Raw genomic sequence first — 27,858 nt, 5'->3', positions numbered from 1 at the left:
AAGACACATGACTAGTGTGATGCTGGGTTTATTTATACGTAAATGCCTCCACACTGCAGCTGTGAAAAATGTACAAAGCACTAATTCAAACTTCTCATTATGGCACCTAGTGTCAAGTTACATATCCGCTATTACCTTCTGTATCTGTCAGTAGTTGTCTAACAAAACTAAATGCTGAGAACTTCGGTATGTTTAATACTTCAGGTTAAAAACTGTCTGGAAAAGGATGGGTATGGTTAATCTGATACTTCATCAAGTAGATTCATATAAATAGCCATAACGATGTCTTCAGGCATGGTGTAGGGCAGTTGTGACGTAAGCTTTAAATTGCAGTGGTTCAGTAGCATCTACACTGCAAAACTTCAGATGGTGGAGGAGGAATTATTTTTAGATAGAATGGTTTCTCGTCAAAAACAATCAGAGCATACTTCTGACCTAAGGGTTTTCGGTAGATTCAGTAAGTTGCCTTTTTCACCTGTGTCCTTTGTTGCCATCTTACATTAAAGAATCTTAAGGATCATGTTACCATAAAACATAGAACATCATTTCATTTGAACTAATATGAAGCTGCAACAGGACCAATGTTTAAAGATTCCTGGGTTTTCCATTACCTGTGGTTATTACCCTTGGCAAGTCACTTACTTAATCTGTTTATCATACTCTCCTGAACTGGAGGTGGTACTTGCCATCCTTATGTGAATGACACATCAGTGCTTTTGAGTTTGAGAACTTTACGGAAGGTGTTAATGTGCAGGTTGTACTTACTTTTTAATGAAATAATACATGGTTAAGATACTTGCAATAGTACCTGCATACTGCAGGTGCTCTTAAAATAGTAATTGCATTTAAAAGCAATTGTTGCATGTTTTGATTGGTATTTAACTATAAATGAACACTTTTTAAAATAGGAGTAACTTGAGATCTCCATAATTCTTCTGGTTCATACTTAATTGTTGCTATTTTTATTGAATTCATTCTTCTGACATTTTCCTTCTTATAGTAAAAACATGCCCTAGATGAACTCTTATAAGAATGGCTGTACTGATGCTTAGAAGTATTATAAATATTGATGCATCAAGTCATTGCTTTCATAGTATACTACTGCTGTATATCTTCCCCACAGACACAAATAGAAGGGAACAAGTATGTTTATGATATTTTTTTAGTGACATTTTAGTGACATTTTTTTAGGCATTCTCACAGGAAGCCTGGTGCCTGCTTGTCTGTTAGGGGGAGCCACATTCATGACTCAAAAGACAAGCTGCAAAAGGGAACAGTACTGTTACTAACTATAAAGGAATGAATGTGATCAGGAGTAAGGACTTCAAGTCAAAAGCAAGTGCTGATATATTGAATGTTGTTCCCTGTGAGTAAAAATCAAACCTGGCCAACTGGTGAAAGTTTGGAGCTGTTGTTTCCTGATGTGTTCTCATGCATAGGAAGTCTCCTGACCTTGGGCCTTGATTCTGCAAGCATGTATACTGATCATTCATTTCAGCTTACAGAAGTATTTGCCCTAGGACAATGTGCTGTTTGACTTCTTGCAAAGCAGAAAAGACCCCATCTTCCACATAAATTCTACCAAAAAACATGTAGGTTGTGTTCAACCTACCTTTGAAGTCCTGAACTAGTAATGGGAAGCTAGGTAGTACAAGTCAATGAAAGCTCAGTCACAGAACATTGCAGTAGTTTGCATATGGAATATAGACCTCTGCATGGATTTTTAGTCTATATTTCTAGAACATCTGTATCATGAAGTTACAAAAGGGAATTGAATTAAGAATTCTTCAGTAGCATATAAATAGATAACAAATATGACAAAGATTTTCATGAAGAAGCCATTGTTTCTTGAGGTTTGCTTGATGCTGAATGGAATGTTCTACACTTGCAGCAAGGTGGTATGAATCATCAGAATATTAAATGTATCACTGTAGCAGCAGTTGCTGTTTCCTCATGTTGACAGACTAATGGAGGTCGTCTCATTCTTCAGAGCCCTTGCTTTCTTTAGCCATATACTGAGTATCCTGTACTCCAGCTGATAATCAGAAGGAAATTAATGTCTTCACATTTTTGCAGGTTCAGATTTAGTACAGCACAATACTTAATACTGAGTCTCCAGTGCTAGAAGGCCCCCCAAATTGTTTTGGGGGACCATGGGCCATTTGGTTAGGGGTTGATTTCACCTAAGATTAATAAAACCCTCTTTAAACTAGAGGGCAGAATATAAGGGCACCGTTAAGACCAGAAAACTTAGATAGCTGATACATGAAGTTAAAATGGCTCTGAGTGAAAGATTCTGGAGTAGGAGCAGAGCACAGTTTACTTTAGCAGAATGCAGGCTGTTCAGCTGGTGTTCTCTACATGATCTAGGAAAAATCAGAACTTCCTAAAAAGGCTGTCTGCTCTAATGCTATGCATTTTTCAAATGGGGTCTTGCTACTTCTGGTTTAACCAATATTCAGAACAGGCATAAGAATGGTGTTCTCATTTTGTGGTATTTGCAAGTTAGCAGCAACTGAGCTGGTGCAGAAGAAACTGGTGACATCTGTGCTATTCCCTACAATGGCTGAATAATTCATAATTCCATATGGCATGCATTTGGTCAGACATCAAGTGCATCTTACAGGGTATTTTCCAGTACAGACAAGAAATTGTTACATCTAGAGTAACAAATTACTATTCTTTTACGTTGCCACAATAAGAAAAAGCTGTAATCTTCCTGCTTTCATGTGATTTTTACATGCATTTTCAGCTAATTCATATAAGTCACACAAGCAAACAGAACAGTCATGCATGAAACTTGGTAATAATTCTTCAAAAACAAGTGGGATGTATGGACACTTAGAAACAAAATACCTGAAGTCATCTGGCCCCCTTTAAGTACTGTAACTGAAAAGTACAGGGGCAAAGGATGCTTGTGTAAAAAGTTAAACTCTTTCTTGCCAAGATAAATGTCTTCAAGTGAACTGAGTCACAGGGACTGGGGAGTGTATTAAGGTGTGTGTGAATTGTATTTCAGGGATGGGACTTTATGTGCTTATCAGTAAGAGACTGCAGACTTGCTTTCTTGAAAGATAACTGATTTAATATACCAAAACTTTCAGAAATGAAAGTTTACCGTAACTGCATGACTTTGTTACAAGAGTAATGCTGCAGAATACAATGAGTCATAGGTAAAAAAAATTTACTGACACTTAAGTTAAATAAAGATGCCTTTAAAAAAATAAGTTAAATTGAGATCCCATGGCTTTAATAAAGGTAGTGAAAATTTTGCAGCCTACTTCAAGCCCACTCTTGGGCCTTGGATTTTGTACTTTAAAAATGTCCAATACCAACTTAGCTTTAGTAAAGAACTGACTTAAGATACACAGTAGGCTTAATCTTGTTACAGATTTTTATATAGTGCATATGTGACTTTGTACAGTGGTATCATTAATTTTTCCCTTTAGTTTTATGCAGATTTTGAGTGTAAACAGAAATAAACCAAATGAGATTATGCTGGAAGTGACACATGAATGTATTATTCCATGGTATTGTACTACTGTGGACAAATTCTGGGATGCATATGCTCTGCATGTTTACATGTTTAATTTTGATGATAGTTTCATTTATCAGTGTTAAATGAGTTGGTTGTAGACACTGCACTGACAAGTAGCAAAATAATTTAGGAGAATTGAGGAAAGTTTAAAACATGTTATAGGGTGGGTTTTTTTAAAGAAAATAAAGAACAATTATTGTAAAATAAGACAATTTACATTATAATTTTTATTTCCAAAGCTCAGATTGATATGATAGTTAATGGCACATGAAAGAAACAGAAAAGCAAGTCTATATAAGTTGACATATTTAGCAATTATTGACCATATGGATTATCATGATTTTTACACCAAACATTTAAGTGACTTAAAGGTTAGAAAACATGATGCATTGCAGCCACTTGACATACAAAGCCTTTGCTCTGAACTCTGTGTGTTCAGGTACTGCTGCACTAAATATGCCACAGAAAAGCTGTAGACTCCAAAGGTGCTTTATACCTCATTAACATATTCCGATCTAGTGTTGCACACACGTTATCAAACAAGCCAACTATACAGTTAGAAATGAGACAGTTAAAAAGTAAAAAAATTGTATACACTAATTCAAAAGCTTCTACATGTTGCCTCTAAAGCATGCTGAGTAACTGGTTAAAGTGACCCATCAAAATTGGGTATTTTCCAAGCACCCTTTAATTCAGGATGTGTATTTCAATCCCTGTATGTCTCTGCAACAAGAGAAGACAGGAAATTGCTGGTGCAACAGTCAGATGAGCAAGCTTTGAGTTGGTAGGTCAGTTCCAGCTGGGCCTACCATATTTTGTCACATAATAACATAAGCATCAAGAGCAGAAAATCTGTATCAATAGTGGAAGGATTTTAGCTTCCAATATCTAGTATTTTCTAAATTTGTAAATAATCGGTTCTCTGAAGCAAATCTTTCCTTTTTGATACATCATTTGGTAGATAAACATGCCACAAGCACTTAACAAGCCAAAAACACTTAAGAGATTCTGGATGTGTTTTTTAAAGAAATGCATAAAATGCAATGTGAAATAATCTTTGGTAGCATTTAAAAATATTACCTGCAAATCACATTTCAGATGTAAATCTCATTGCTGCTGGGTTTTTTCTTACTGTGTAATCTTTTTCTTTCTTCTAGTAAACTCCTGGCTAGTAAAAATCCTATTAAATGTTCTGTACTCTGTAGTTGGGGGGGTGGGGGAGGGAGTCCTTAGAGTTGTGTGGGATCCCCATAGATCTGGAATTCTTTGACCATATTTTCCATGGATCATCTTCTCACACCAATACAGGAATAGTCTTTAGTTCTTATAAAACAAGAAGCACTTGTATCTTCTGGCATAGAATGGCATGGCTGCTTGCTTCAACTGTTTTCAGGGCCTATAAAAAAACCCACAGACATTTTATTGTTGTTCATAGTTACCCAAATGTTAGTTAAATGATCTTTTCCTCCCTCTCCTTCTTTCCTGTCACTGATTTATTTCTCTTTCCAGTTCATATTTTGCTTTCTCCTAACGCTGTGTGAATAGTATTTGTTAAATGTAGCGTGGTTTTCTTATTATGTGGGAGGTTTTAAAGCACTTTAGATTTGCATGGCACCAGTGAATCCTGTCGGTACCAGAACAGCTTCCAAAAATGTCCAGAGTAATAAGATAAAGGTCATTTGTCAGCATTCACATGTTACCCAGCACTTTCAGAAGTTGGTCCCGTAATACTTCATAGTGAATTTTACCTCTGTGCAGTAGAGTAATTAAAAACCCATGCACCTGACAAGTACTGTAACAGCATGCATGCAGTATCTGGCAAATTTTTCTGAAGCACATGAGGGGGTTTAGATCACCCACATTACATTGCTGAATCAATAGGCACTGTATAACATGAAAATAGGTTATTTTGTCAAAATAGAAGCATTAGAAATTTCCAAAGTGATTCCTGTGACCTTGCTCAGAGGATAATGCTTGTTTAAAAAGCCTGATTAGCAATTTACTTACGAGTACCTGCCTGACATCTTCCTTACAACAGCGATTATTATTCCTGCAAGGATTCCAACTGCAACTATGATTCCAATAATTATTCCAACTAGTGCAATTGTTTCCAGACCACCTGAAAGAGGAAATTGGGAATGTTAGCATGTTTCTCATGGAGACCATTGATAAGAGGCTACTGGTAGAACTGACACTGTTCTGCTGCATCCCATTCCTTGGGGAACATTTCCTTATATCTTGTGAACTCTGAAGCAGGTTTGGTAAGTTCAGCAGGCTTATTTGTAGCCTGCAGGCCTGCAGATGTGCCTTTGGGCTGGAGGGCTCCATATAGATGTGGTATGGAGACAGTAATCAGGTGAACCAGAGAAGGCAGATCAGGGAGCACGTTGTGGCTCCTCCTGAAACTTTAAGAATAGCATGGGCATAGCTAGTGGCTTCTAGAAGTGTATTGCCTGGCAGTTAAGTTCTCCCTTGTCTCTTTAAGCATTTATTCTGTTTAATACCTTTTTCAGTTTTCTCTGGTTCCCCACTCAGTCCACCTGTAAAGCCAGAAAGAGAATAATTACTTAATTACTCTGTACAGTTTTGCATCCCAATTTATAATGCCATATCCAAGGAAAACTTTTATCAACTATATCACAATGGTTTGAGGGCTGTGTAATAGGTTGTTCTTTTGATAGGGAATGAGTGAATGAAAAGCTTGAGAGAATGAGTGCAAAGAGCTCTCTAAAGTAATAGAAATTAAAATCTAAGGGACTGTCATCTGATATATACTAGTGAAACTTAAGTGTGATCTAGTTAAGATCAATAAAGATATACTTGGTATAAAAAAATTATAATTAAGACAGAAATCAGATTTTAGTTGTCTGAGTGATTTATGCTGATAAAATTTTGCCCTGCTCTCAGTGTATCTGCTGAACTATTTTTCTATTTATAAAGGCTTTTTGTCAGTTTAAAAGTTCCTTAAATTCCTTAGGGGTGTTTTTGTGTGTGTGTGTGTGTGTGTAGGATTATACAAAATCTGTTTAGTATACTTCTCTATTTCTGGAATTGAATTTGTAGCTGAGTCCCCATCAGAAGCAGATGAAACACAAATGCTATTTTTAATTCATTAGAAGTATGTCATCCTGAATGTTTACCATATCCTTTAGGAAAAGTCTGAAAATTCTATCTAAAATTCAAATCTGCTGAACACTGCTTCTATTATTTAATGGTAAGCCAAGACAAGACATCTACACTCTTAGCAGAGACAAGCAGGCTGGGAAAAGCAGATAAAAGCACATACAATTTTTAAACAAACGTGTCTGATTTATTGAGGGATATGAAACTGCTGTAGAACACGGAAGCTTCAGAAAGAAGCTTGCCAAAGCAAGTGTTTGCTCATAGCTGTTGTCTAGAGGTAATTGGCTTAGGCTACTTAGGGGAGAAGTAGTAAATAATATACATACTACAGGGCTTTGTAGAAATACAGCTGCCACAGGATTTGATTTGACTATCTGTTTCAAAGCAAAACCTATATGCTAAAAACAAACTGACTTGAAATGTGATTGACAGACTGCCATTCATGTGAATTACGTTTATCGTTTATGTATTCTGACAGGTGAATCTGATATATTTGTGATCCTCACAGACTTCCACTATTTGTGGTGTAAGTTTTGAGTTTGTACTTCAGGTAAAGTGCATTCTGAGCATCTGTTGGCAACAGCTACTACTGTTCGCATAAATCGGAGAAACCATTCTTCGTTTATTTAGACACTGTGCTAAATTTGCATTTAGTTATCAAAAAGTTGGTCTGGAAACAAAAAGACCTTTTTTCTCATAATGGCTCATCTGACCATTTTAAAGTGAGATTTGTTAAACTTATGACCAGTCATTGATACTGTAACAGGACTGGAATATCAGAACAGAAAGTACAATGCTTGTGTTCTCTTACTTTTTACTGGTATGCACAAGACTGAACAGCTAAGAGCAATCCTGGTCCAAAAGCCACATAGAGTATGTGCCCGTTTATTTGTGCCCATACATTCTTCTGTACACAATCATCAGACACAAAAGCATAGGTACTCAGCAAGCTCTCTGGAAGACAGCTAAGCAGGCATAAGGTAAACAGGTCAGAATGCACTTTATCAACCTTTTGTACTAATCTGTTGCTCATTGACTACTGTATGAACATGGGTGCAATTTGCTTTGTATGTGCATGACAGTAATTTGTGTCCCTCCAGGGAAGCAAAGGCAGACAACTCGGCAAAAATCAAGAGGGCAGCCAGGTTGTAACAGTTATGTTTTCTGCATTTGATGACCTTTGAGTTGGTCCAGAAAAAAAAAAAATTCTTTTTCTGGAGAGCTGTTTGATTTTCATACTAATCTGAAAAGAAAGTGAAGGCTTCAGAGAGTTATTGCCTGCCTTGGGGTAGAACTGGCAGTGCACTGGTGAACAAGATCGTATAGGAACTCATTCCTTTTGTCAGCGCACAGCTGTTATGAAGTTAGGATGCAGAGTGATTATTAAGGAGTAATTTTAGAAATCTTACTTTTCCCTTTCCAAAATCAGCAATGCTACCTTTGGCAGCACCTTAAACTTGGTATTTGAATTTTCCAGATATTGTTTAGTAGATGGCAGTAGAACTTTGATATAATAAAATAGAAATTAAATATTTTTTACCATCAACACTTTCTGTGTTAACTTCGTAACCAGTAGAATTATCACTGTCTTCAGCTGGGGCAAATGCACTTTGTGTGGTCATCAGTTGTCCAAACTGCAAGAGATTTGTTACATTGTGTAGTCTTGTGGGCAACTACAAGAATTGGGGGGAAAAAGAGGGAAAAGAAAACCTCAGTACATTCAGTCTATGTGTATGAAATAAGCATTTAAATTTCTTGATCTGTCAGGTGCCCTGTGGATGCTTTTAAGCTATTGCTTGTCATCTTTGACTTGTGTACAGTGACCAAAAAAAAAAAAAAAAAAAAAAATAGTAGTAAGCTGATTTGTATGCCCAGCTAGAGGCTTTCTAGATCAGATAACCTCTCAGTAGGACTACAAAAGGTGTAGGAGAGAACTGCAGAATATTGCAGACCTGCCTCTTTTCATTGTGGGGTGGTTTTTTGTTTTGGTTTTTTTTACACTAGTTTGTCAGTTAGGTTTCACCGAAGCTAATGGAGAGATACTGAATTAGAAGAGGCAAATGGCAGTGAATAAGCAGGTTACGAATGCTTTTTGCAGCACATAAGAACTGCCAAAAACGTTTTCAACTTTGTCACCTTCAACCTGATTGCTTGCAAAGCAAAAGCATTGGCATTAGATCTTTTTATGTTAGAACTCAAGGTTATTCTTTATAATGATTATTCAAAATCTAAGCCACGAGACAATACCGGGAATATGAAATCAGGGTAACCTAAAGGAACCTTTATTTAGAATGATACTCACCAGGGTTGGTAATTCTTCAAATTCTGTATCATTTCTGTCTCTGAAATCAATTGTTGTACTTTCTTCTCCTTCTAGAACTGAGCTTGCTGAATAAAATTTTAGAAAATGAGTTAAGATTTTACTTTGTAGTCACATGTTCTAGCTACTTTGACATGTAAATTTTTTTAAACATGAGATCTATGTAGTGTTCCGTCTCTCTGCCCCTGCACACTTACATTTGCAAAATTATTTGGATTAACTTTGAATTCTGCTATACTCTTGTACAAAGCTGTAGGACAGAGAGCTTAAGTACACATCACTTAGCCCTGGCACAACCTTGAAACATATTGGTTACTAAATACTTTGTCCAAGAAAATATTTCTTTCTTTTTTTTTTTTTTATTTTAAGAAAAGATTCCCCCCTCCCTCCCTGGGTGGATGTGACCACTCCAGATTTCAAGTTAAGCATTACCTTCTGTATTTGGATAAATTACTTCAAGCATCTTCCATTTTCTAAAATAGTAAGAGCTTTCTCCCATCTTTCAGCTCGATCCCAGGTGCAACCTTTATTTTTAGAACTATCATTAATACTTATGGGTGTAGCTATAGTTTAGAAAATATTCCTACACAAATCTATTCAGAGATTTTTCTAAAGTTGCAAACCTTACTTGCCATAATTTGAATTTTTTAGGTAACAATGTAAGGTCTTCCTTTTTATTCTAGACCTATATATGTCATCTGTGCTCTTTCGTGTAACGGACATTTAAATTTCGGCCCGCACAATGCTCTTTCTTTACCAATACAGCCACACTTCATCAGTAGGAAAAATGAGATGGAACAAGGTAGAATGTGAAAGATATGGATATGTGAAGATAACTGGCAGTATCAAGAAAATGTCGAAAACATAAGTATCATTTGATTAAGTTTCTTGTGATTCATAAAACTGTGACCATACACAGTATGATGTTAATGTAGTGTGATATCTCTTGGGAGTTTCTAATTCACCATGATTATAAAGCTAGGTGAGGCTGCTTGTTATGCTGTTGCCTGCGGCATAAGAGTTCTGCTAACTCCAGATACCAGTGTTTTAGCAAAGAGCTAATAATAGACATTGTCCTGAGCAAAAACTTAAGGCAAAAACCCCAAACTTCTGAAAAACTCTTTCCTGCATCTAACTTTTATTTCAGCAATCAGAGCAAAATTTTGTCCAAATGTTTTCAAATCCAATTTATACTTTTTCAGCATAATACTGAGTTATTGCTAGGAAATATTGCAATGATAGCTGAAGGTTATGTGAATGAGAGCCACGTTCATTCTCTTTAAAAAGCAGAGAATTTTTAGGGGGGTTGGAGAAAACCCTGGATGCTCACACATCATTTGCCTATGATGTACGTAAGGTAACAACTATCAGCTGCTAATAGGTTAATTATGAACAAAGAATACCTAATCCTTTATTCCTTTGCAAGATAGTTTGATACCTCTGTAATTTGGTAAATAGTAAGTAGTAGATTGGTAGTGCTGTGTAGTGATCTCTTCAGGGAGGAGGACAGCTATTCACATGAGTTATTTAAAATCAGGGATTTATTGTACCATTTGAATATTTTATGTAAGAGAAATATTCATGACCTGTTTTATTAAATCTTAACACTGTTTCTACTAATTTCACCTAGTTTTTAGTGACCTAAAAACATTCTCATCTCCTCTGCATTTGAAGTTAGACTATTTCTGAATTGTTAGACTAGTTCCAAATAGTAAGACTATTTCTTATGAGAGACTTTAATACTCCTAAATGCACCCTACTTGTGTCGTATATGATATAGAGGCAGTAAACAGAATTTTTGTTCTGTGACTGAAATTAGAAAGAATGGGCATTTTGCTCGATATTAGTCAAAATTGGAAAAAGGATAGAATCATTTTGGATCAGCTGTGCATATATCACTTGGAAATTACTTTTCTTTAACTGTGAGTTCCGTTTAACTTTTGTTCCTTTTTCATCTGCCTCTTTTTAAAAGAAAAATGTTATTTCAAATGAAAAAGCCAATATTTCATTTTGAAACGAGTAGGGAAAAAAAAAAAGCACTGGCACTTTAAAGGAAATTTTTCATACAGGGGATGAATGATTTTATATTAGATAAAAATAATCTCTGTTTTTGCTTGAAACTCTCATCTGAATTCTACTGGAAACTTGCAAATATTTTTCCTTGTTCCCAAAACTCATTTTAGAACCAAACTAAGAATTTTTCATCCATCTCTAGCAATGCAAGACTGAGAGCTTTGTCCCATCACCAAGAGAATAAACACTGATCTAAACTTAGATTTCTAATTCCATGTTTACTCAAGTAAATAGAATTTTATATTTTTATACCTTTAAAAGCCTCAATACAGATACACTTTCTATTTAAGAGCCAAAAGGGTGTGCAAGTAGTACTTTAGGCACTAACAGATGAAAAAAGTATATTCATGTTATGCCAACGTGCTCCCTAATATAGTGGCTAATTAAGCCAGCCAGTCACCTTATAATCCATGGAAAGACTAGAACAGGCCAGGGTAAATCATATTTCTAAGTTAGATGGTAAAAATAATGTTTTGGTCATTTTTGATTGCAATACTCCAGGTAAGCAGCCTTGAAAATTTTCTGTTGAGATAGCATAAAAGGGGCTTGACATCACTCAAGGTGTCTTGATTTAGCCACTTTATAAATATCAGGGCATTTTAAGATATGGCATGACTTTATAATACTTATTTTTTTGCTTATAAATTAATGTCTTTGAAGTACAATATTGGGATTATGCTATGTAAATGTTAAGTGTAAAGAAAGAAATAGCAATAGAGCTCAACAACATGAATTGTGGATGGACCAGTGTACCTCGTAACCCCAGTTGGAACTGAAAAAACATCCTTTATTCACTAGTTGCAAAATAAGCACAGATGGAGAAAACCAACTACCAGAGGAAAAACCCCAAGTAGAAAGTGAAATAAGTTGGGTTTGGTTTTTTTTTTTTTTTATGTTAACAACAAGCAGCTTATTCAGAGAAGCTACTTATAGTCTTGGCATGGCAGTAGCTTTCAGCCCTGAAGAATTACCTGACAGTGAAGGCAGGAAAGGAAACAGTGTCACAGAACAAAGATGTAGAGAATTACTGAATGTCACAAAGAAACATGAAATAATTATTCTTTGTGTGATAAAGTTATTGCAGATTCTTGGCAATGAGTGACATGTAGAAAATCTATTTCAGTGCATTTGGCCTCTGTGTACAGTGATTGACAAAAGGAGGTGGCCCAGATTAATCTTGCCTAATTTTAGGTTCTTAATAGAGATGCCTAAATAAGGCGTCTGCTTGCCCTTATCTTCTTTTATAGTCTGTAGGGAAAGATAAATACTTCTAGAAGGTAATTCAGCTCACCTGAGATTTGGGTTGTCCTTGGTCGTGCTGCCTTTCCGTAATTGTAAAGGGAAACTAGAATAATATGGCTCCCCTATTAACTTCCTAAGGCTCACAGGTAGAACTGATTTCTATCAGTGTGAAGGTCTTGTTTAGCCCTATCCAATCTGCATAATACTGCATTCAAGCTGAGGTCCTGTATTTGTTGGAGAATAGAGCCTGGACTACATTTCCAGGTTTGTTTTTGTGGGACAGACACTGGAGGTGGTCTGGGTGGTACTTAAGCAGACACTACTGAACTATTAGCAAAAGAAAGACTGGGAGGTAATTTGTTATCAGCATATAGCATTTGTAGGAAGGAATATCTGATACTAGACAACTCTATGTCAGAGAAAGTCATAATAAAGTAAAAAATATTTAAATGAAATTGAGAGAAACTATTGGTCTTGACACTTCTTTCCCTGTACCCAGTACAAGGCATATATACCACTGACATCAAAGAGAATGTAAACGGGATGTAAGGGTGTATGTGCTTTAGTCATTTGTTGGTTTCATCTGATGGGGGCCAAACGTAGCAAGAGCCATAGGGTTAAGTAGTGCTTCTGCATATGTTCTTAATATTATCTTAGAGGAGGCTGTAAATAAAAACAGTGCCTCATAGTGCTGTGATTGTCTCCAACTAGCACTATGGCCTCTTCTGTTCGCAGCTATACATTGCTGCAGATGTGAATTAATCATTGCATTTCTTTCTGCCAAAGTTCCAGCTGGGTGCGTTTCAGTTCAAAGTCCCCAGCTGCTATAAGGCTGTAACTTCTCACACCAGGAGAAAATTTGATGTCTTTAAAAGTTTAATGCTGCTTTGAAAGCATCCCATGGTTAAGCATCCCATGACCCACTTAGGGGAAGATGAGCTCACTAGTCATTGTTATGCATGGAGCAACAGTTTACTAGAAAAACCTCTGAGGGTTGCTTTCAAAGCACCGTGGTTGTGTTGGAATGGAGAATGAGTTGTAAAATTGTTGTTCATTAGCATTTCTTTCAGGTATTTCCAAACCCAACAAAGATACTTTTGAAGATGAAAAATGTTGTCGGATCTTGTTTCTTTCCCAGCAGTCTGAATAAACCCAGACACCAGTGGGCAAAGACAGTTTTAAGCCTGTATTTTAGCTTAGTCCTTGAAATAGGAAGCCCTCAAAATAGAATGAATTTCCATCTCTGTGATAAGAGACCAGCAGGTAAAAATTGCTAACCCTAAAGGATTCCCTTTTAGGAAGAGCTGAAATAATCTTTACTGGTCATTGCCCCTTTGCTCCTATTTAAAAAAAGAAAGGCAGCTTCAGTTACTTATAACAGCTAAAAAAATTAACGAGCAGGTTAAGTGTCAAACAAAAGCTTGGCTCTTAAAATTCAAGTTTATTTTTATCTGTATCTTACTGATACCATATTTTATCCTGTCCAGCTGTGCTAGATAGGTGCTTTGTGGAATGCTTCTCTAGAAAAGCAAGGGACAGAATTCAGTGGGACTAATTGCTTGGGGTAATACTGAGCTACCTATCTAGAGCTGACTGATGTTTTTTGGTATCTGCTTCCTGAACTGTTACAGACCAAGTGGTGGTGTTTGAAGGGCTGTGTATGTACGTGTGTGTTGGTCATCCTGTTCTGGGCATATTTTACTCAGCATTTATGTCCTGATACAGGAATTCTCTGAGGAAGCATTCTTTGCTCACAGACCTTAATTTGATTGTGAGCAAAATGAGTCTTAAAGTTCATATCTCATTACTGGAATCAGTTCAGTTGTAGTTCAGTGGAAACTTTTATTCATGGTGGTGGAAGTTTAACAAAAATATGTTATTTGATAAGGTATCTGCCTTTTGAATACATAATGTCTCAGCAGCAGCTCTGTAGTTTTCAAATACAATTTTGTCTGTTATTTGGCTTCATCCTCAATTTAAATGTATTCCATAGTCGAGTCCAAAATCTACCTCATCGGCTTAGTTTTCTCTAAAAGTAGTTTTCTATTTTTCTATAATTGCTTAAGCATTTTGGGGTGTTTTAAAAAAGTATATAGGTGTCTCTTGTGAAATGGTTTAACAGTGGTAAAGCTAGGCTACAAAATATTTTGGACTTTGAAAATTTGAGGTTTTGAAGAATATAGTAGAGTGGATTCTGGGTTTTGCCTTCTGGATTTTGAGCCTTTGGACAGTTAAAATTTTCAGACTGTAGAAAGGTAAGGAAGTTTCTTAATGAAAACTGAAACTCTCGTTTGTACCTGTGGCTCCTGCAAAATTCATGACATCTGCAGTATCCTTAGCCCGTTTGGGGCCACAGCATTGGCATTTTCTCTTTTTCTGTTAATTCTTTCTGGAAGTTGCAGTAATATATCATGCCATGATAAAGAAATGCTCTGGCATATGTGTGTCTAGACTTTTTGTTGTTCAGGAAAAAGTAGGTACTGTCTGTCTAAATCCTGAAGTGCTTACTGTACTTTCCTTATACAAAGACTGGCAGCTTTGCTTTATATAATGAAGGAAGCTGGATGACAAAATACCATGCAGTTTGGAAAGTATCTGCCAGTTGAAAAATGGTCATGATGCACAAGGAAGGATTTAGCTCAGCCTCATTTAGAGTATGACTGACTTTGTTCAGGTATTCCATGTAGCTCATGATGACAATGTTTTGCTGAATTGTCAGAAACATTTCCTTTGGTCACCACACCCTACTACAGATGGTTTCTATTGCTGTGGCTGGCTTAGCCAAAGGAACAAAGCCAGAGTTAAAAATGTACAGTGCCAAGTGGCAAAGAACCACTCAGCTGCTTCTGAAGCAAATCACATGTCTTCTGAATGTTACAATATTCTACATTGTCCATATATAGGATACCCACAGAAAAGCAAAACAAAATATATTTTAACTGGGCAGATACAGAGGAAAAAAAACTGCTCCTCAAGTGCTTGCTATATGTATATGACCCACAAGCAAAGTTACGAAACAAAGGCACAAGAGGAAAAGGTGGTAACTTACTAAGCTTTCTCTTATGCATGATAAAATTGGCCACAGAGCTGTGGGCACTAAGAAGGAAAAGACTATTTAACTCCATTATGGGATATTCCTTTAAAATATTCCTTGCAGAACTAGTGATGAGATTTCTAAGGTTTATGCTTTTAATAATGTTGCTGTGTCAGTCTCTGATTTCTTGTCTGGTAAGTACACTGACCTCAGAGTTGCTATCCCATGAATGTGGGATAAAGCCACTTTCTTACTGATCTTTGCTGCCCCATGACCCTGTGGCAACTGCAGTCTTACTAGCAATTTCTTTGTTTTCTTTGAGCAGTAAGGGTTTGACTGGGGCAACAAGATTGGAGTTGTGATCAAGGTGTAAGTCTCTTTTGCTTCATTCTGTAAGTGGCACCTAAAACTGAAGCGTTACAGTACTGTTTATCACTCCATGGCTGACAAGGAATGAGCATTGGAGCTAAGACAAGGAGAAAAGTACAAAATTTCGTGTAATGGATCAGCAGATTCTATGGGGTGTGCAGCAGAAAGCAGACAATCTGTGTACAGATATTGGGATAAGTAAATGCAGATTAAAGGAATTAAGAAATGATCTCTAATACAGTAATAAACTAATCTTTTTCCCTGAATCACTTCCTTCCCAAAACTCTGAGGCTGTAGCCATATGCCCTTTCACAGCTGCCTTGATGAAGGTTACTAACCCCTTGTATCTGCCAGCAGAACTGTTTGCATCATAATTTCTTAACTAATTTGTTTGAAATATGTATGCTAAACACTATAACTAGAACCTGGTTAGGCTTTAATTTTGTTCACACAATGATTTTTGGCTAGCTGCTTTACATTGCCACACAGCAAGCAAGATCCATTCAAATATGTTTAGTCTGACTTTCATAGTAACTAATAACATGCTAGCTAATATTTGGATGGGTTTCATAGTCTTAAAAACATTTTAATATACGTTTGGAATTAAGTGTGTCCCCTTTACAAATTCATCAGTAGCTCATATACTACTTAAGCCCTCCTAACAGAGTACGTGTTTGCCTGAAATGGTGTACACAGTGGAATTGTGCCCTCACAAAGGATTATTCTGATGCAATTTATGCTGGATGTTGTAGTGTTTGTAACCAACAAATACAAAGATGGAAAAACACAAGGAAGTCATAAAGCAACATGAGAATGTGCACAGCATCACAGTTTCTATTTCCTTTGAGAGTCTTTGGCCAGGCTTCTGAGACAGTGAGATGAAAATCAATAGCAAATTGCTGTCTTATTTTTTCTCATTTGTTTCTCTTTAGAACATCCCAACATACCTATATTCCCAATCCTACATCTTATTCTGAAATGCTGCGTAGCAAGTTGTGCACCACACAGCTATGTGAGCTTTGCTGCAGCGTTATTTCAAACTGAGGGTATGGGATGTGCACACACAAATTGCAGGAGGCCCTTTTAGAGGCTGCCTGTCTGCAGCATAGATCTGGGATGCAGTGAATAGTAGGACCTGGCAGCATTTGGGTTCCATCCCGTAGTCCCTGACCACATCCAGACAAAAAGCAAACAAACCAACAAAACAAACGTGCAACTGAGACAGACCATATGTTAGAGCTGGGCAAACAGTAGTCATGTCTGTGGTGTGCATGTATGGCTTGCCTCAAATGACGCAAGGAAGAAACACTGCATGCTTCTGTCAGAGCCCAACAGCCTGCATGCTGTGGGTTAGCCTTCCTTTGCTGTTTTCTTTTTATTATCTATTAAAATTCTCTTTTATCTCTCTAGGTTCTCAGCTGCTTATTTTTGCAGATGATTTACAAGTACTAGATCTGGGGTAAATGCATGGGTTCAGGGGTAACTGTTGAATTACAGGAGCTGAGAATCTGGCCTCTCTCTTTCCAGTTTTCACTGTGCAGCCTGAGCTAATGAAAGGTCCACTTGTGAGCTTTTAAATATGACTATTTCCTTTGCTTTTAAAGTTACACAGATTAAAAAACTAACTTTTGAGATACAGATGGGCAAGCTTCTGCTTTCCCAATGAAGAGGAGAAAGCAAATTTTATCTGTTCTCTGCTGGTCTTTCACTATGACACTGCAAAATACAGACTCACTAATTTGCAGACGTACTCACTGAGACCCAGTAAGATGTTTTTCTACTTTTTGTGGTAATTAAGTTTCAGGTATTGGACATGTAGAGCTACATTCATATCACACTGATGTAGTTTACAAGAGGCATATATGGGGACACACGTGGAAGTGCACTCATCATTCATGATGCAGCCAGATGCAGGGTGAAAGGTTTTGTCATGCTTATTTAGTAGAAGACTGGCTCCCTTTTGGAGTCAGGTGTGACTGTTCATTTTGGTTGTTCATTTTATTTAGTACCAGCAGTTACAGAACTTGATTTTCAGATAAGTTTAGAGTTGCTGGACTTTGTTGCTTAGTTTTGCTACTGAACTGGCAACAGAATTTGGGTAAATCAAGACACTTTTGAAAAAAATCATCTCTTGTAACTTTGTCCATTTTCTTTTTTATGATTTTGAAAAACATAGAAAACTTCTTAGACTTTCATGGTTGACTGTAAACTTCAATTTCCTTTCTTACCATATAAACACTTTTCATCTGAATTATCCTGTCCATGTGCTTAGTTTTAGTCCAAAACAAATGTAAAGTAATATGACCTAGTATAAACCTGTTTGAGACTTGCATAAGGAGTTATAACCTAGTATTTGCCTCTAGGTAAGATCAGGCACATGGACAGCTGATACAGCTCAAGTGACATGTGGTAACTTGTTTAACAATCATGTTAATTTTTGTTCATGTTATGTGACAACCAACAGAGTAACTTCCTTCTCTGCAATGATACTTGCACCATGGGAAAGGTTTCAAATTAGGAAATGTGTTGTCTCTGTAAAGCACTCATTTGAATGCTGGAGCTTTTAATTGTTTGATTAATGCTGTGCCCAGAAAAAAATTAGGCCAACTTCCATTTCAACTCATTTGGTCTGATCCTGTGTGTGAAGATTTGCCTGAGTTTTTATATGCCTAACAGGATCACAGAAGGACAAAAATGTATCTGCTAATCATTCAATAGGAAATGCTTTAGTCTAAATATTCATCAGCTTGTATAGTGCTCAAGGCTGTCCTTGGTTGTAAGAAAGACAAGATACTCTCTGTTTCAGTCAGGATTTAAACCATGAATGGATAACACAAATAAGAGTATGTGTGAGTGTGGTTTTTAAGTAGACAGTGGTGTAAGATTTGTTACTAGGTTTTCTTCCTGTGTTTTTGCTAATTTCTGCCATTAATTTTATTTGGAAGCTCACATATGAAGAGTGAAGTGAATTAGTAAGTTAATTCTCCTTCTCCTCCACATCAGTATAGTATTTTATGCTTTTACAGCTTTATGTCTTGCTTTATGTGACCCAGTTAAAGGAGCCTTTATCCTTTCGTTTGGAAAGCAACTTACTTTGGGACCAAATATTCCTGTTAAGAGTAGCACAAACCCAGGAAATTTTAACAGAAATCTTCACTCATTTTTAACTTACTAATGTTAGATGTCATTTGCATGTTCTCTATGAGCAAAGAATGTTTAAACATTTCTGACGTCTCCTTTAAGATTCAGAGGTTCCAACTGAAATTTTGTTCATAGGTTGGCTGATAGTCCTGTTATTGGATCAGTGGTAACTGCTATTTTTCAATCATGTTTCTGGTTCACAGTGGTCCTGAAATGGTATCCATGCCTGTGGCTTTTTTGTAAAGTTGCAGTAACTCAAAGACAACGGATACTAATGAAACTACTCAATTTGTGGGTCACTATCTGGAAGGGGAAAAATGCTATGCTTACCCCTAGGATCAACAGCTGAATTCAAATTACTTAGCAATTCAAGGAGTAATTTGGAACCATTAATAACAATTTTGAAAATATGCTTCCTGATCGAAACAAACCTGCTTGTCTTGATTCAGTCTCAATCCAGAAAATGGAATGCCCAAATATAACAAAAGGGTAGCTGTAGATTTATTTATGGCCTGATCAGGGTTAAGAGGTGTCAGAATCTGATAAGGAAACTTTTTTCTCTAAAACCCTCAGGCCAAATTACCCCAGAAGTTCAGGTATCTGAATATACCCACTCCACCTAGTATTATACAAGCCCAAAAAATTCTCCATCTTCACTGTCAGTGCAGGCACAGATTGCAGAATGTGGCATTGTCATTTTAAGTCTGTTCTAACTTGTAATTGTTGATGGTTATCAGTAAACAGCAGTGATATCCATGCTAAATATTTGGGACTTCCTTATTTTATATCTGGAGTCTATTTTCCTGGTGTATCCTTAGGAGGTTCCCCTAAATGACTGACCCCATGTGAGGAAAAAGTCATAAAAGCTGAACAGACACAGAAAGCCTTAAATACTGTAAACCATATTCTAGATCCAACTGTGGAGTTCCATGCAGGCTATACTGGTAATAAAACAGAGAATCTTGCAAGCAGGAAATATTTTAACATTTTTCTGGCTAATAGGGTTTCAACGTGATCATTCCTGGACTCCTCCTTTCAGACTTGAGAGAAAATACGCTTAAAAATTCCCCAAAAGCCTTAAGACAAAAGACGTTTTTGCCTGTAATTCTAGTATCCTAGAAACTGCTTAAGGTAATTCTAGAAAATTGTGGTGGGTTTTGCATCATTTTTAGTGTCTTTAAACTTTGGTGCTTTTAATATTGGTGCTTTTAAGGGTAAGCTAGCTGGGTAAGCCATAAAGTGCATATCCCAGAGAAAGCCTAGAAGGCAGTATTTGGGACTTGCCTAATATCTGTAGCTTTTAGACTTTCTGTGAAATGTTGGAGTGTAACTCCAAACTTTCAGCCTCATAATCTGACATACAGAATACCTGGAATTCCCATTAGAAGGTTCAAGCCAACACCCACACATACTGTATATTGATATAGCTCCATTATTTCCAGCAGAATGATACTGACTGTCACCAAGCCAAAATCAGGTCATGTGTTTCAGTTAGGGTCCTCAAATCCAAATCAGACAAGTAGATTTATGCTTTGGAAGACTAGTGAGTTGAGTTTCAGGTTATTGTTTTTGGAGCACTAGTACTTGGAACATGTTCCATAGCAACGGTAGCTGTATTTCATTGCCACAGGCACACTTTCTGTTTGCATGTACATCATACATCAGGCACATTGCCTGATGGCCAATTCATTCATAATGAGTCAAATACTATGCAGAAAGACTGAATTTGAATGTGATGTTCCTGGAATCAAGTACTGCTCAGGGTAATTCTGATTTACTGTTAATAAATCAGACTCTTCTCCTTTAGCTGTAAAAAAGACTTAAACGTCTGTTTTACCTAAAAGTGTACAATCTGGTTTTTTTAGAAAATTCAAAAGAAATAGTTTGCCAAATAAACTTTTTCTGAGTAGATACATAACACTTCAAATCTGTCTTAGGTAATACTTCTTCCTGTTTTAGTTTCCTTCACTTGTATATGTTGCTTATGGCTAAGTTAGTATTAGCAAAACCCTGCATAAGGCTCAAATTCTAAGCTGTTGTAAGGCTTCTAAGTACAGAAGCTAAACACTTGAATGGAAAGATTTACAAGTTACTTTCATAGAGAGATTCACCACCTAAATGTCAGTTACAACTAAATTACTTCTTGCAGTCTCCTTTGCATATATTACAGTGAAACTGAAGACATTTCCAAGGGATCTTGATGTAATGCCTTCCCTGACTGCTTGTACCGTTCTCCTTCCCTCAGAGACACACAGAAAATTCTGTTCTAATAGAGCATAACTCAGCCCATCTGAAAACTTTTGATGTGTTTCTTTCCTGATTACAGCCATAGTAGATGCCCAGTAGTAGCTTAAGAATTCAAAAGAAAGTTTTATAAGCAGGACAGAACAACGATATTGCCTATGAGTAAGCACACAAACTGTTAAATTACAGGAAATGACTGGAAATAATTTTAACCGAAGTTTCTTCTTACCTTCTTCAGCAAGTGCTATGAAGGGCATGCTCCCTAGAACGAAGATGAAGAATTGAACTTTAATAAACATCTTTGATCTGCTTCGAGAATAGCTTTCCAATCCTGAGACCAGATGGATTCAAATTCTGATTAACGTTTTTAGAGGCAGGGGAGAATTGACATCACAAAAAGGAATCACTGCAAAAAATACTTTGGTATTCCAAATATTCCGTTAACTGCTGCAGTCTAAAGGGGGAAGGTTTTCCCAGATGATAACTATACAGCTAAAGAAAACTGAACGGAGTTGGCATTACTTTCTTTAGCCAAGGGGTGGGAGCATGCCTAAGGTGGTCCTCAAAGAAGAGCCAGGCCCGCCCTCTGCACTCTGTTTGGTCAGTACTAAAATTATGATCTCAGCCCAGGTTTAAAGTTACAGGAGCTGTTGTGGCTTTCAGAAGACTTTTATTTAGCAAAGGGGGAAAGGGTATTTAGGCAGAGTGAGGTGTTCAGGGAGTTCCCTCCCTTCTGCAAACTGTCCTTACAAAATATTTAAGGAACAACACTAAGGACATTTTTGCTGTTATTTCCAGCAGTGAACTGATGTTTTTTTCATTTCAAAGTGAGCCCCCATGTTTATCTGAGCAAGTGTGGTAGTGAATGTGCATTTAGGGATACTGAAATAGTTTTAGGACGGGTTATTTAATTCTGCAGTAAATACCGTCTGAATTTTTCTGCATGTCTAAGTCTCTCTCAGCTTGTGTCCTCAAGTGACATCCTAGCCTTACTCTAGCATTTACCTCTGCCCACAGGCTTGCTGGCTTCAGTGTGCTACTATCACCCTGCAGAGACGGAGGGTTTTTGCTTTTCGTATGTAACTATTAGTAGTACAGCTATACAATGGTCTGTACAAGACTAGTTACTTTTTTCTTCTGTATGTTTCTGTGCATCAGCATTGCATGGCACGTATGCAAGACTAGATTAACATTCTACCAACACCTGTAACAGATACTTTTTCTCACAAATAATGGTGGTTAGACAGCAACTGGGGCTGAAGCAGGACTTGGGGACCAATGATTTATATTAATCCTTTTCTGAACCCTCCCTTGTCTTGGACAAGTAATCTACTGATTCACATCTATTTAGGAATGCAGTGAGTTTTAATCAGTGCTCACATGTGAACTAACTGTATCACTATGTGTGCCACATAGCTGAGTGGAGGAAGTATTTGACCTTCTCCCTCAGTTTCTGTACCTTGAAGTCCTGAAGTGCTAGGACATCAGACTCTGAAGCATAGCAGCAGAAGCATAAATTTGTTTCCTTTCTGCTGACAGTTGTGGAGGAGGTAACCTCTGCAGAAGATTGGGGCAGGCTTGTGGGAGAGGTTTTATCTTTTTTTTAAAAAAAAAACAACAAAACAAAACAAAAACCCAACCAAAAAAACCCCCTAAAACATGGCTAGGTTGTTTTGCTCAGTGAATGTGAGTCAGACCTGTCATTAAGACCCCACAACACTTTGCGCTATGAAGGACCAAAGCAAGTCTAAACATAAGCAATGATACAGTGATGTGAAGAGGGCTGCAAATGGGAAATGCAACACCTTCCATAGGGGTTTACTTTTGAAAGTGATAGGTGCCAAAAGAATTTGTTAGCTATAGATATAAGTTATGGTGCTATAACTGTGTTCTTTGTATTGAAGATCACTAGGAGAGTAGGATGAAAACAGTCAATGCTAATCTAAAGAAACAACAAGCAATATTGGCTTATTGTCTTTAGAAAAACAGTGAAATAAATATTCCCATATACTAACTTTCAGCATGTCTTGAATCTTAAAATCTGGGGTTAGTTATTCCTTGATAATGCTGGTCTGAATTTATTTAAAATAATGTTTGCTTACTGGGAAATGCCACTCACATGAAACGGAAATTTGGTAGGGCAGTATGTCAGTTTTGTTAAAACTTACTTTGAAAAATCAAAATGATTCATTTTCACCTTATCGGAATGGAACGTTTGGAATTCTGTATGTATTTTCAGAACAAAAAATGAATGTAGCACACTGTGAAAGACAAACTGGAACAAACAGTGACTTTTTAATGTTAACAAATTTTCATCAGGTACAAAAAGAAGGTATTTTTAGGATTTCATTCAACTTTCTTTGAAGGTACTCTGAAGACCTTTCATTTTTATGATTATTCATATAAGCAAATTTGTCTCAGGTTTAGGAATAAGCCCTTCTAAAGAAGGATAAGCTATTTGGTTAATTAAATCAGTTCTTCCTTTAAACTATACTCTATTCTGGGTATAGAACTGGAGCTTTTGAGCTTTCAGGAAGTGGAGATGTCCAAGTTCCAGTGGCTACTTAAACACTTTTTAACATTTCTATTATTCTTCCCAATAAGCCTATTTCTCCTGCTCCAGCCTGTTCCTCAAAGAAAAACTTTAGATAAAATTATTGAACTATGAAGAATTTAATAAAATCAGCTTCTATCACAGTATCAAAGTGCAACAAAGGGAAAGAAATTTGCCTACAGATGCAAAACAAATTAGTGAAAAAGCCAGGAATGTCTTACTAATTGTCATCTTGGGATGAAATTGTTACTTAATGACAACCATGACAGGAACTTGCCTTCTAGTGAGCATGTTGCTGAGTAAGGAGATTAAGGCTCGTAGCCATTGCTGAGCCCTCTGATTTAAAATATCAACAAAATTCTTTCAGAAGAGCCAATATACCCTTGGGAGAGGGTATGGAACCAGAGAGCGATGAGGGAGCAGTTTTCCTCTGAACTGTACCAAATTAAGGGGTTTTTAATTAAACTATAGTTCACTGTATTATAATTCTGTTAAGCCAATAGGTTTTGTGAAAATAAAGGAGTTATTCTAAGGTTCTGATTTAACAATTCATCTGCATTTAAATCAGCACTTAATTACGTGGTCTATTTGTTTCAAAATAGAAGGTAAGTGTGTACCTATATGTAAGTGTATGTCTTTGCTGATTGATAATGGACTTGCACATGTGCTCAAATGCTGTAATGAAATGAGGTTTAGGTCTATGCAGAGATGTTGTAATTTGGTCTTTTTTGTTCTGGGCGTGTTATGACAATAGCCACAAATTGCCAGGATATGAGTGCATGGGTCACTTTTTTTTTTTTTTTTTTTTTTTTTTTTTTTTTTTTGCCAGGCAGCTCTATGTGTTTTTAATCACAGTGGCCTAAGGGAGGAGGTGGAAAGGGTCTAGAGTACAAGCAGCCCTTATGTTTTCATTTCATAATCTGTTCTTTCCGTCTGACCATATCAGTCATTTGCACAGCCTTGTGAGAGGCTTAGGCTGTCTCTAGCTTAGTAAGAGCAAAGAATGAAATATAGCTGGGGGAGTAGGAAAATAGTGGCTGTATCCTGCAAAGTAGAAGGCTGTATCCTTCTGCCACCTCAGTGGCAGAAGTTGTGTGGGATGGTATGTTTTTCCCTGAATCAGTCAATGTTGCAGTATGAACCCAGGAGCACTGAAGGGAATGGAATACTCCCTGTTGTCATAAATGGGTTTTGAACCAGGCCTTTAAACGGCAACTCCAGTATCAGCAAGGGCAGCCTTGCCACTGATTCTGTATAACTCTGCTGATAAGAGAGATGTCATGCAGGGGGTAAATGTAGGCAGCTTGAGTTCTATGACTGTGCATGCCTATGTATGGTTGCTTGCAGTAATAGGGTTGGTCAGTCCGCCTAAGTACACTCTGCTGAAAGCATAGTGCTTTGTGATGCTCTCTTCTCTGGTATTGGTTTGGCTTTATAATTGGCAATTTGTTTGGCCATTTATCCTGGAACTGATTGCATTTCTGAATGAAATAATGTGTATGTGTAGTTTTAATTCATTTACACCGCATAAAACCTAGCTCCAGATTTCTTTTCCCTACAACTATCATCCAAAAAGTAAGGAATACTATGTAGGGCAAAGTGTGACAATGAACTCTGGGGACATTGCTGGTTCAGCTTCTGGGGTAAATGGGCTGGAGAGAAGAAGGGACTGTTACAGAGCTCCACGTGTGGCATGAATCTGTTAATTGTACCTGGATGACAACACAATTATAACCATTTTCCTGCAATATCTCAGGAATGATTCCCCTTTTCACTACAGCTATCTCTAAAACACAAGGAATTATATGTATCAAGGTCTAAACTTTTTAGGGCTGTATTACCAGAATTGATTTTGTGTGTGTGTGACTTTTTTTTTGGTTTTTTTTTTTAGAAACCCTTTGAGGACACCTGCATCTTCTAGGACTGATGTTCAGAAGTGCAAAGCATGCAGAGCTCCTGTAAATTGTCTAAGCCTGTGCATGGTTGTCACTTCTGCAAACTGAGGCTCTAGTGTCTCAAACTGGACAGAAGGTTCTACAGTTTTGGGTTACATATCAAAAGAAGCTGCCTAAACATCAGTTTTGAAAAATGCAACCTATGAATAGAATTTGCTTTCTATTCCCACTTCCAGAAGAATTTGTTCTGTGGATACTCTCTCCTTGTGATTTATACAATGTTTTCTAAGACTAAATCTATTATGTGAAGGATTCAAAAATTGAGATGGGCAATTCTATACAGCATGATTTGCTGAAAGATTACCTCACAGTAAAGCAAAGTTGCCTTGTTGAAAGCAGGTGATGAAAACTTGTACCTATCATTCTGGATCTCCTCTTTCAAGTAATAGAACATTTCCTCAAACTGAATCGGGTGTTTTTATATTTCAGTACCTGCCAAAAGGGGTGGGTTTGGCTGCAAAGGGAAAACAGGAAATGGCTTGAAAATTAATAAAGCTTGCAGAAAACAGTTTTTATGCTTCTGATCAAATATTGCAGGGCCCACAGCTGCCCCCAGGGTACAGCAACAAGAAATCTGGCAACAGAAGGAGACAGTATCTTTTTAGTTACAGTGCAGATTTGCAAAAGATATCATCAAATTGAATGCTTAATTTACACTTTTTGAAAAGTGAAAGAGTAGGAAGGGAAAATATGGGTTTATTTTCTATGTACTGGAGATGTTGTAAGCTAAGATTTCACTTGTACTGGAGATGGTTTTGTGGAAAGAGAAATTCTAGCAGCACATGGAGCTGCACATTCATGGAAAATTCTGTACTGAGTCAGGCAGAAGCCAGGACATTTGAATCTGTCACCATGCTACAATCTCTGACAACTTGTGAGACTTTGTGGGATGGTAGAGGGGTAATTTGGATGTTCCTCTCTCAAGAGATGAGACATTTATTTGTGTGGCCTTTTTGTATGTGTGTATATAGAGAGAAGTCATCTGTATATGTACATGCACATACTTAGATGTACATAGTAGAATTTAAACTGAGAGTATGGATGACTGTGTTCCCATTTTATGGGGTTATTTACATGGAAGTCATTCTTAGAAGGCTTTTGCAGAAATACAGACCCTTGCCCTCAGAAATGGCTTTTACCTTCCCTTATTCACATATTCTTGAAGTTCATTCTATCTCTTTCATTGATTTGCGTAGGCCTTAAATAAATAGCCGTGGCTTTGTGGTAGCTTTTGGGTTTGAGTCACTGTGCTTTTAGTTTCTCATTTCTGGAAATGCATTTGGTATATATTCTCATATCTTGCATTTTAGCCTCTAGCTTTTAAAATGGCAATCCAGAAGCTTTTCATTGGGCAGGTGTCAGGGAATGGGAGAACTGGAGGATGCTGCTTTCACCCTATTTGTGTTTCAGGAAAGCTTTCCTGACTGACAGGGACACTACTTTTGATGTGAAGCCAGACTTCCAGCTGATATAAGACAGAAGAAGAATTCACTGTTTGAAAAGTAAAATGTGTCCTATGGGAAGGGATTGGTATTAGTGCTGACAAATACTAATATTCATATATGCAGCTATTTCTAAGATAAGCAGCTATAAATCAAATCCTGTTCCTTGACCATCTGTGCTCCTGACTGTAAAATATTATATGCACAGATGTGTGAGCAACCCTAGCTGTCAGATGCAGAGAAGAGATAATTGAATCGGAAAATTGCAACAGTGCTTGAAGTTAGAGATCTTAAGCTAGAGTAGTAATGATATTTATCAGCCAGTTTTAGAGATGGGGCTAGATTTTCAGCTGATATAACTCAGTTTCACCAAAATCAATATATACCAGTGTTCACAAACCAGTGCTCCAATCTATGGGGCATAGAGGCAACCTAAAATATTTTATGATCTGACAAACGGGCACACACTGAGCCAGTGCCTCAGGGCTATACAACAGGCTGATGGAGAGAGCAATTCTGAAGCAGGCAGGTCCCATCCTAGCAAGGAAATCCAGATGTATTGAGTTGACTCTCAAAATAAACTAGTATTCAAGGGAAAAGAAGTAAGCATCTACACTTGCAATAGTTTAATTTGATATTTATGGGCGATTGTTCTTTGTACAAGTTGCTTTTCTCCATGATGCCATTTCAGTCAGTCCTGAAAAGACTTGATTAAGATGGGCTGGGAGAGGGAAAGGGTGGAGAGGGCTACACAGTAGTTTTATGTAAGAGCAAGTTGGTCTATGTAAAATGTCAAGATTTCTCTATGATGTTTCAAAGTCTG

At 37.1% G+C, this 27,858-nt stretch overlaps 1 protein-coding gene and 1 long non-coding RNA gene across 7 annotated transcripts in view; one reads left to right on the top strand and one right to left on the bottom strand.

Annotated features, from left to right (window-relative positions):
- Positions 1-27,285, top strand: part of LOC128143798 (uncharacterized) — a 38,473-nt gene extending 11,188 nt beyond the window's left edge. Inside the window, exon 4 of the long non-coding RNA XR_008235877.1 lies at positions 25,530-27,285. This is a non-coding gene — a long non-coding RNA (uncharacterized LOC128143798). The remainder of the gene's footprint in view (positions 1-25,529) is intronic.
- Positions 3,746-21,656, bottom strand: PDPN (podoplanin). Of its 6 annotated transcripts, none has more exons than XM_052791494.1 (6): positions 21,314-21,656; positions 8,964-9,049; positions 8,202-8,295; positions 6,043-6,078; positions 5,546-5,657; positions 3,746-4,934 (listed from the first exon to the last, which is right to left on the bottom strand). In XM_052791494.1, exons 1-6 carry the CDS (start codon positions 21,381-21,383, stop codon positions 4,928-4,930), a joined length of 405 nt encoding a protein of 134 aa, XP_052647454.1. In that variant the 5' UTR covers positions 21,384-21,656; the 3' UTR covers positions 3,746-4,927. The 6 variants fall into 6 exon arrangements, with proteins under 6 accessions (XP_052647454.1, XP_052647450.1, XP_052647449.1 ...); XM_052791490.1 differs by having other exon boundaries at positions 5,556-5,657; positions 8,202-8,334; positions 21,314-21,652; XM_052791489.1 differs by having other exon boundaries at positions 8,202-8,334; positions 21,314-21,649.
- Positions 27,286-27,858: the final 573 nt, after the last annotated feature.

The sequence above is a fragment of the Harpia harpyja genome, chromosome 7 (genome assembly GCF_026419915.1).
Source record: "Harpia harpyja isolate bHarHar1 chromosome 7, bHarHar1 primary haplotype, whole genome shotgun sequence".
Classification (NCBI taxonomy): Eukaryota; Metazoa; Chordata; class Aves; order Accipitriformes; family Accipitridae; genus Harpia; species Harpia harpyja.
The sequence above is the reverse complement of the archived record's forward strand: the minus strand, read 5'-3'. Positions and strand labels throughout refer to the sequence as shown.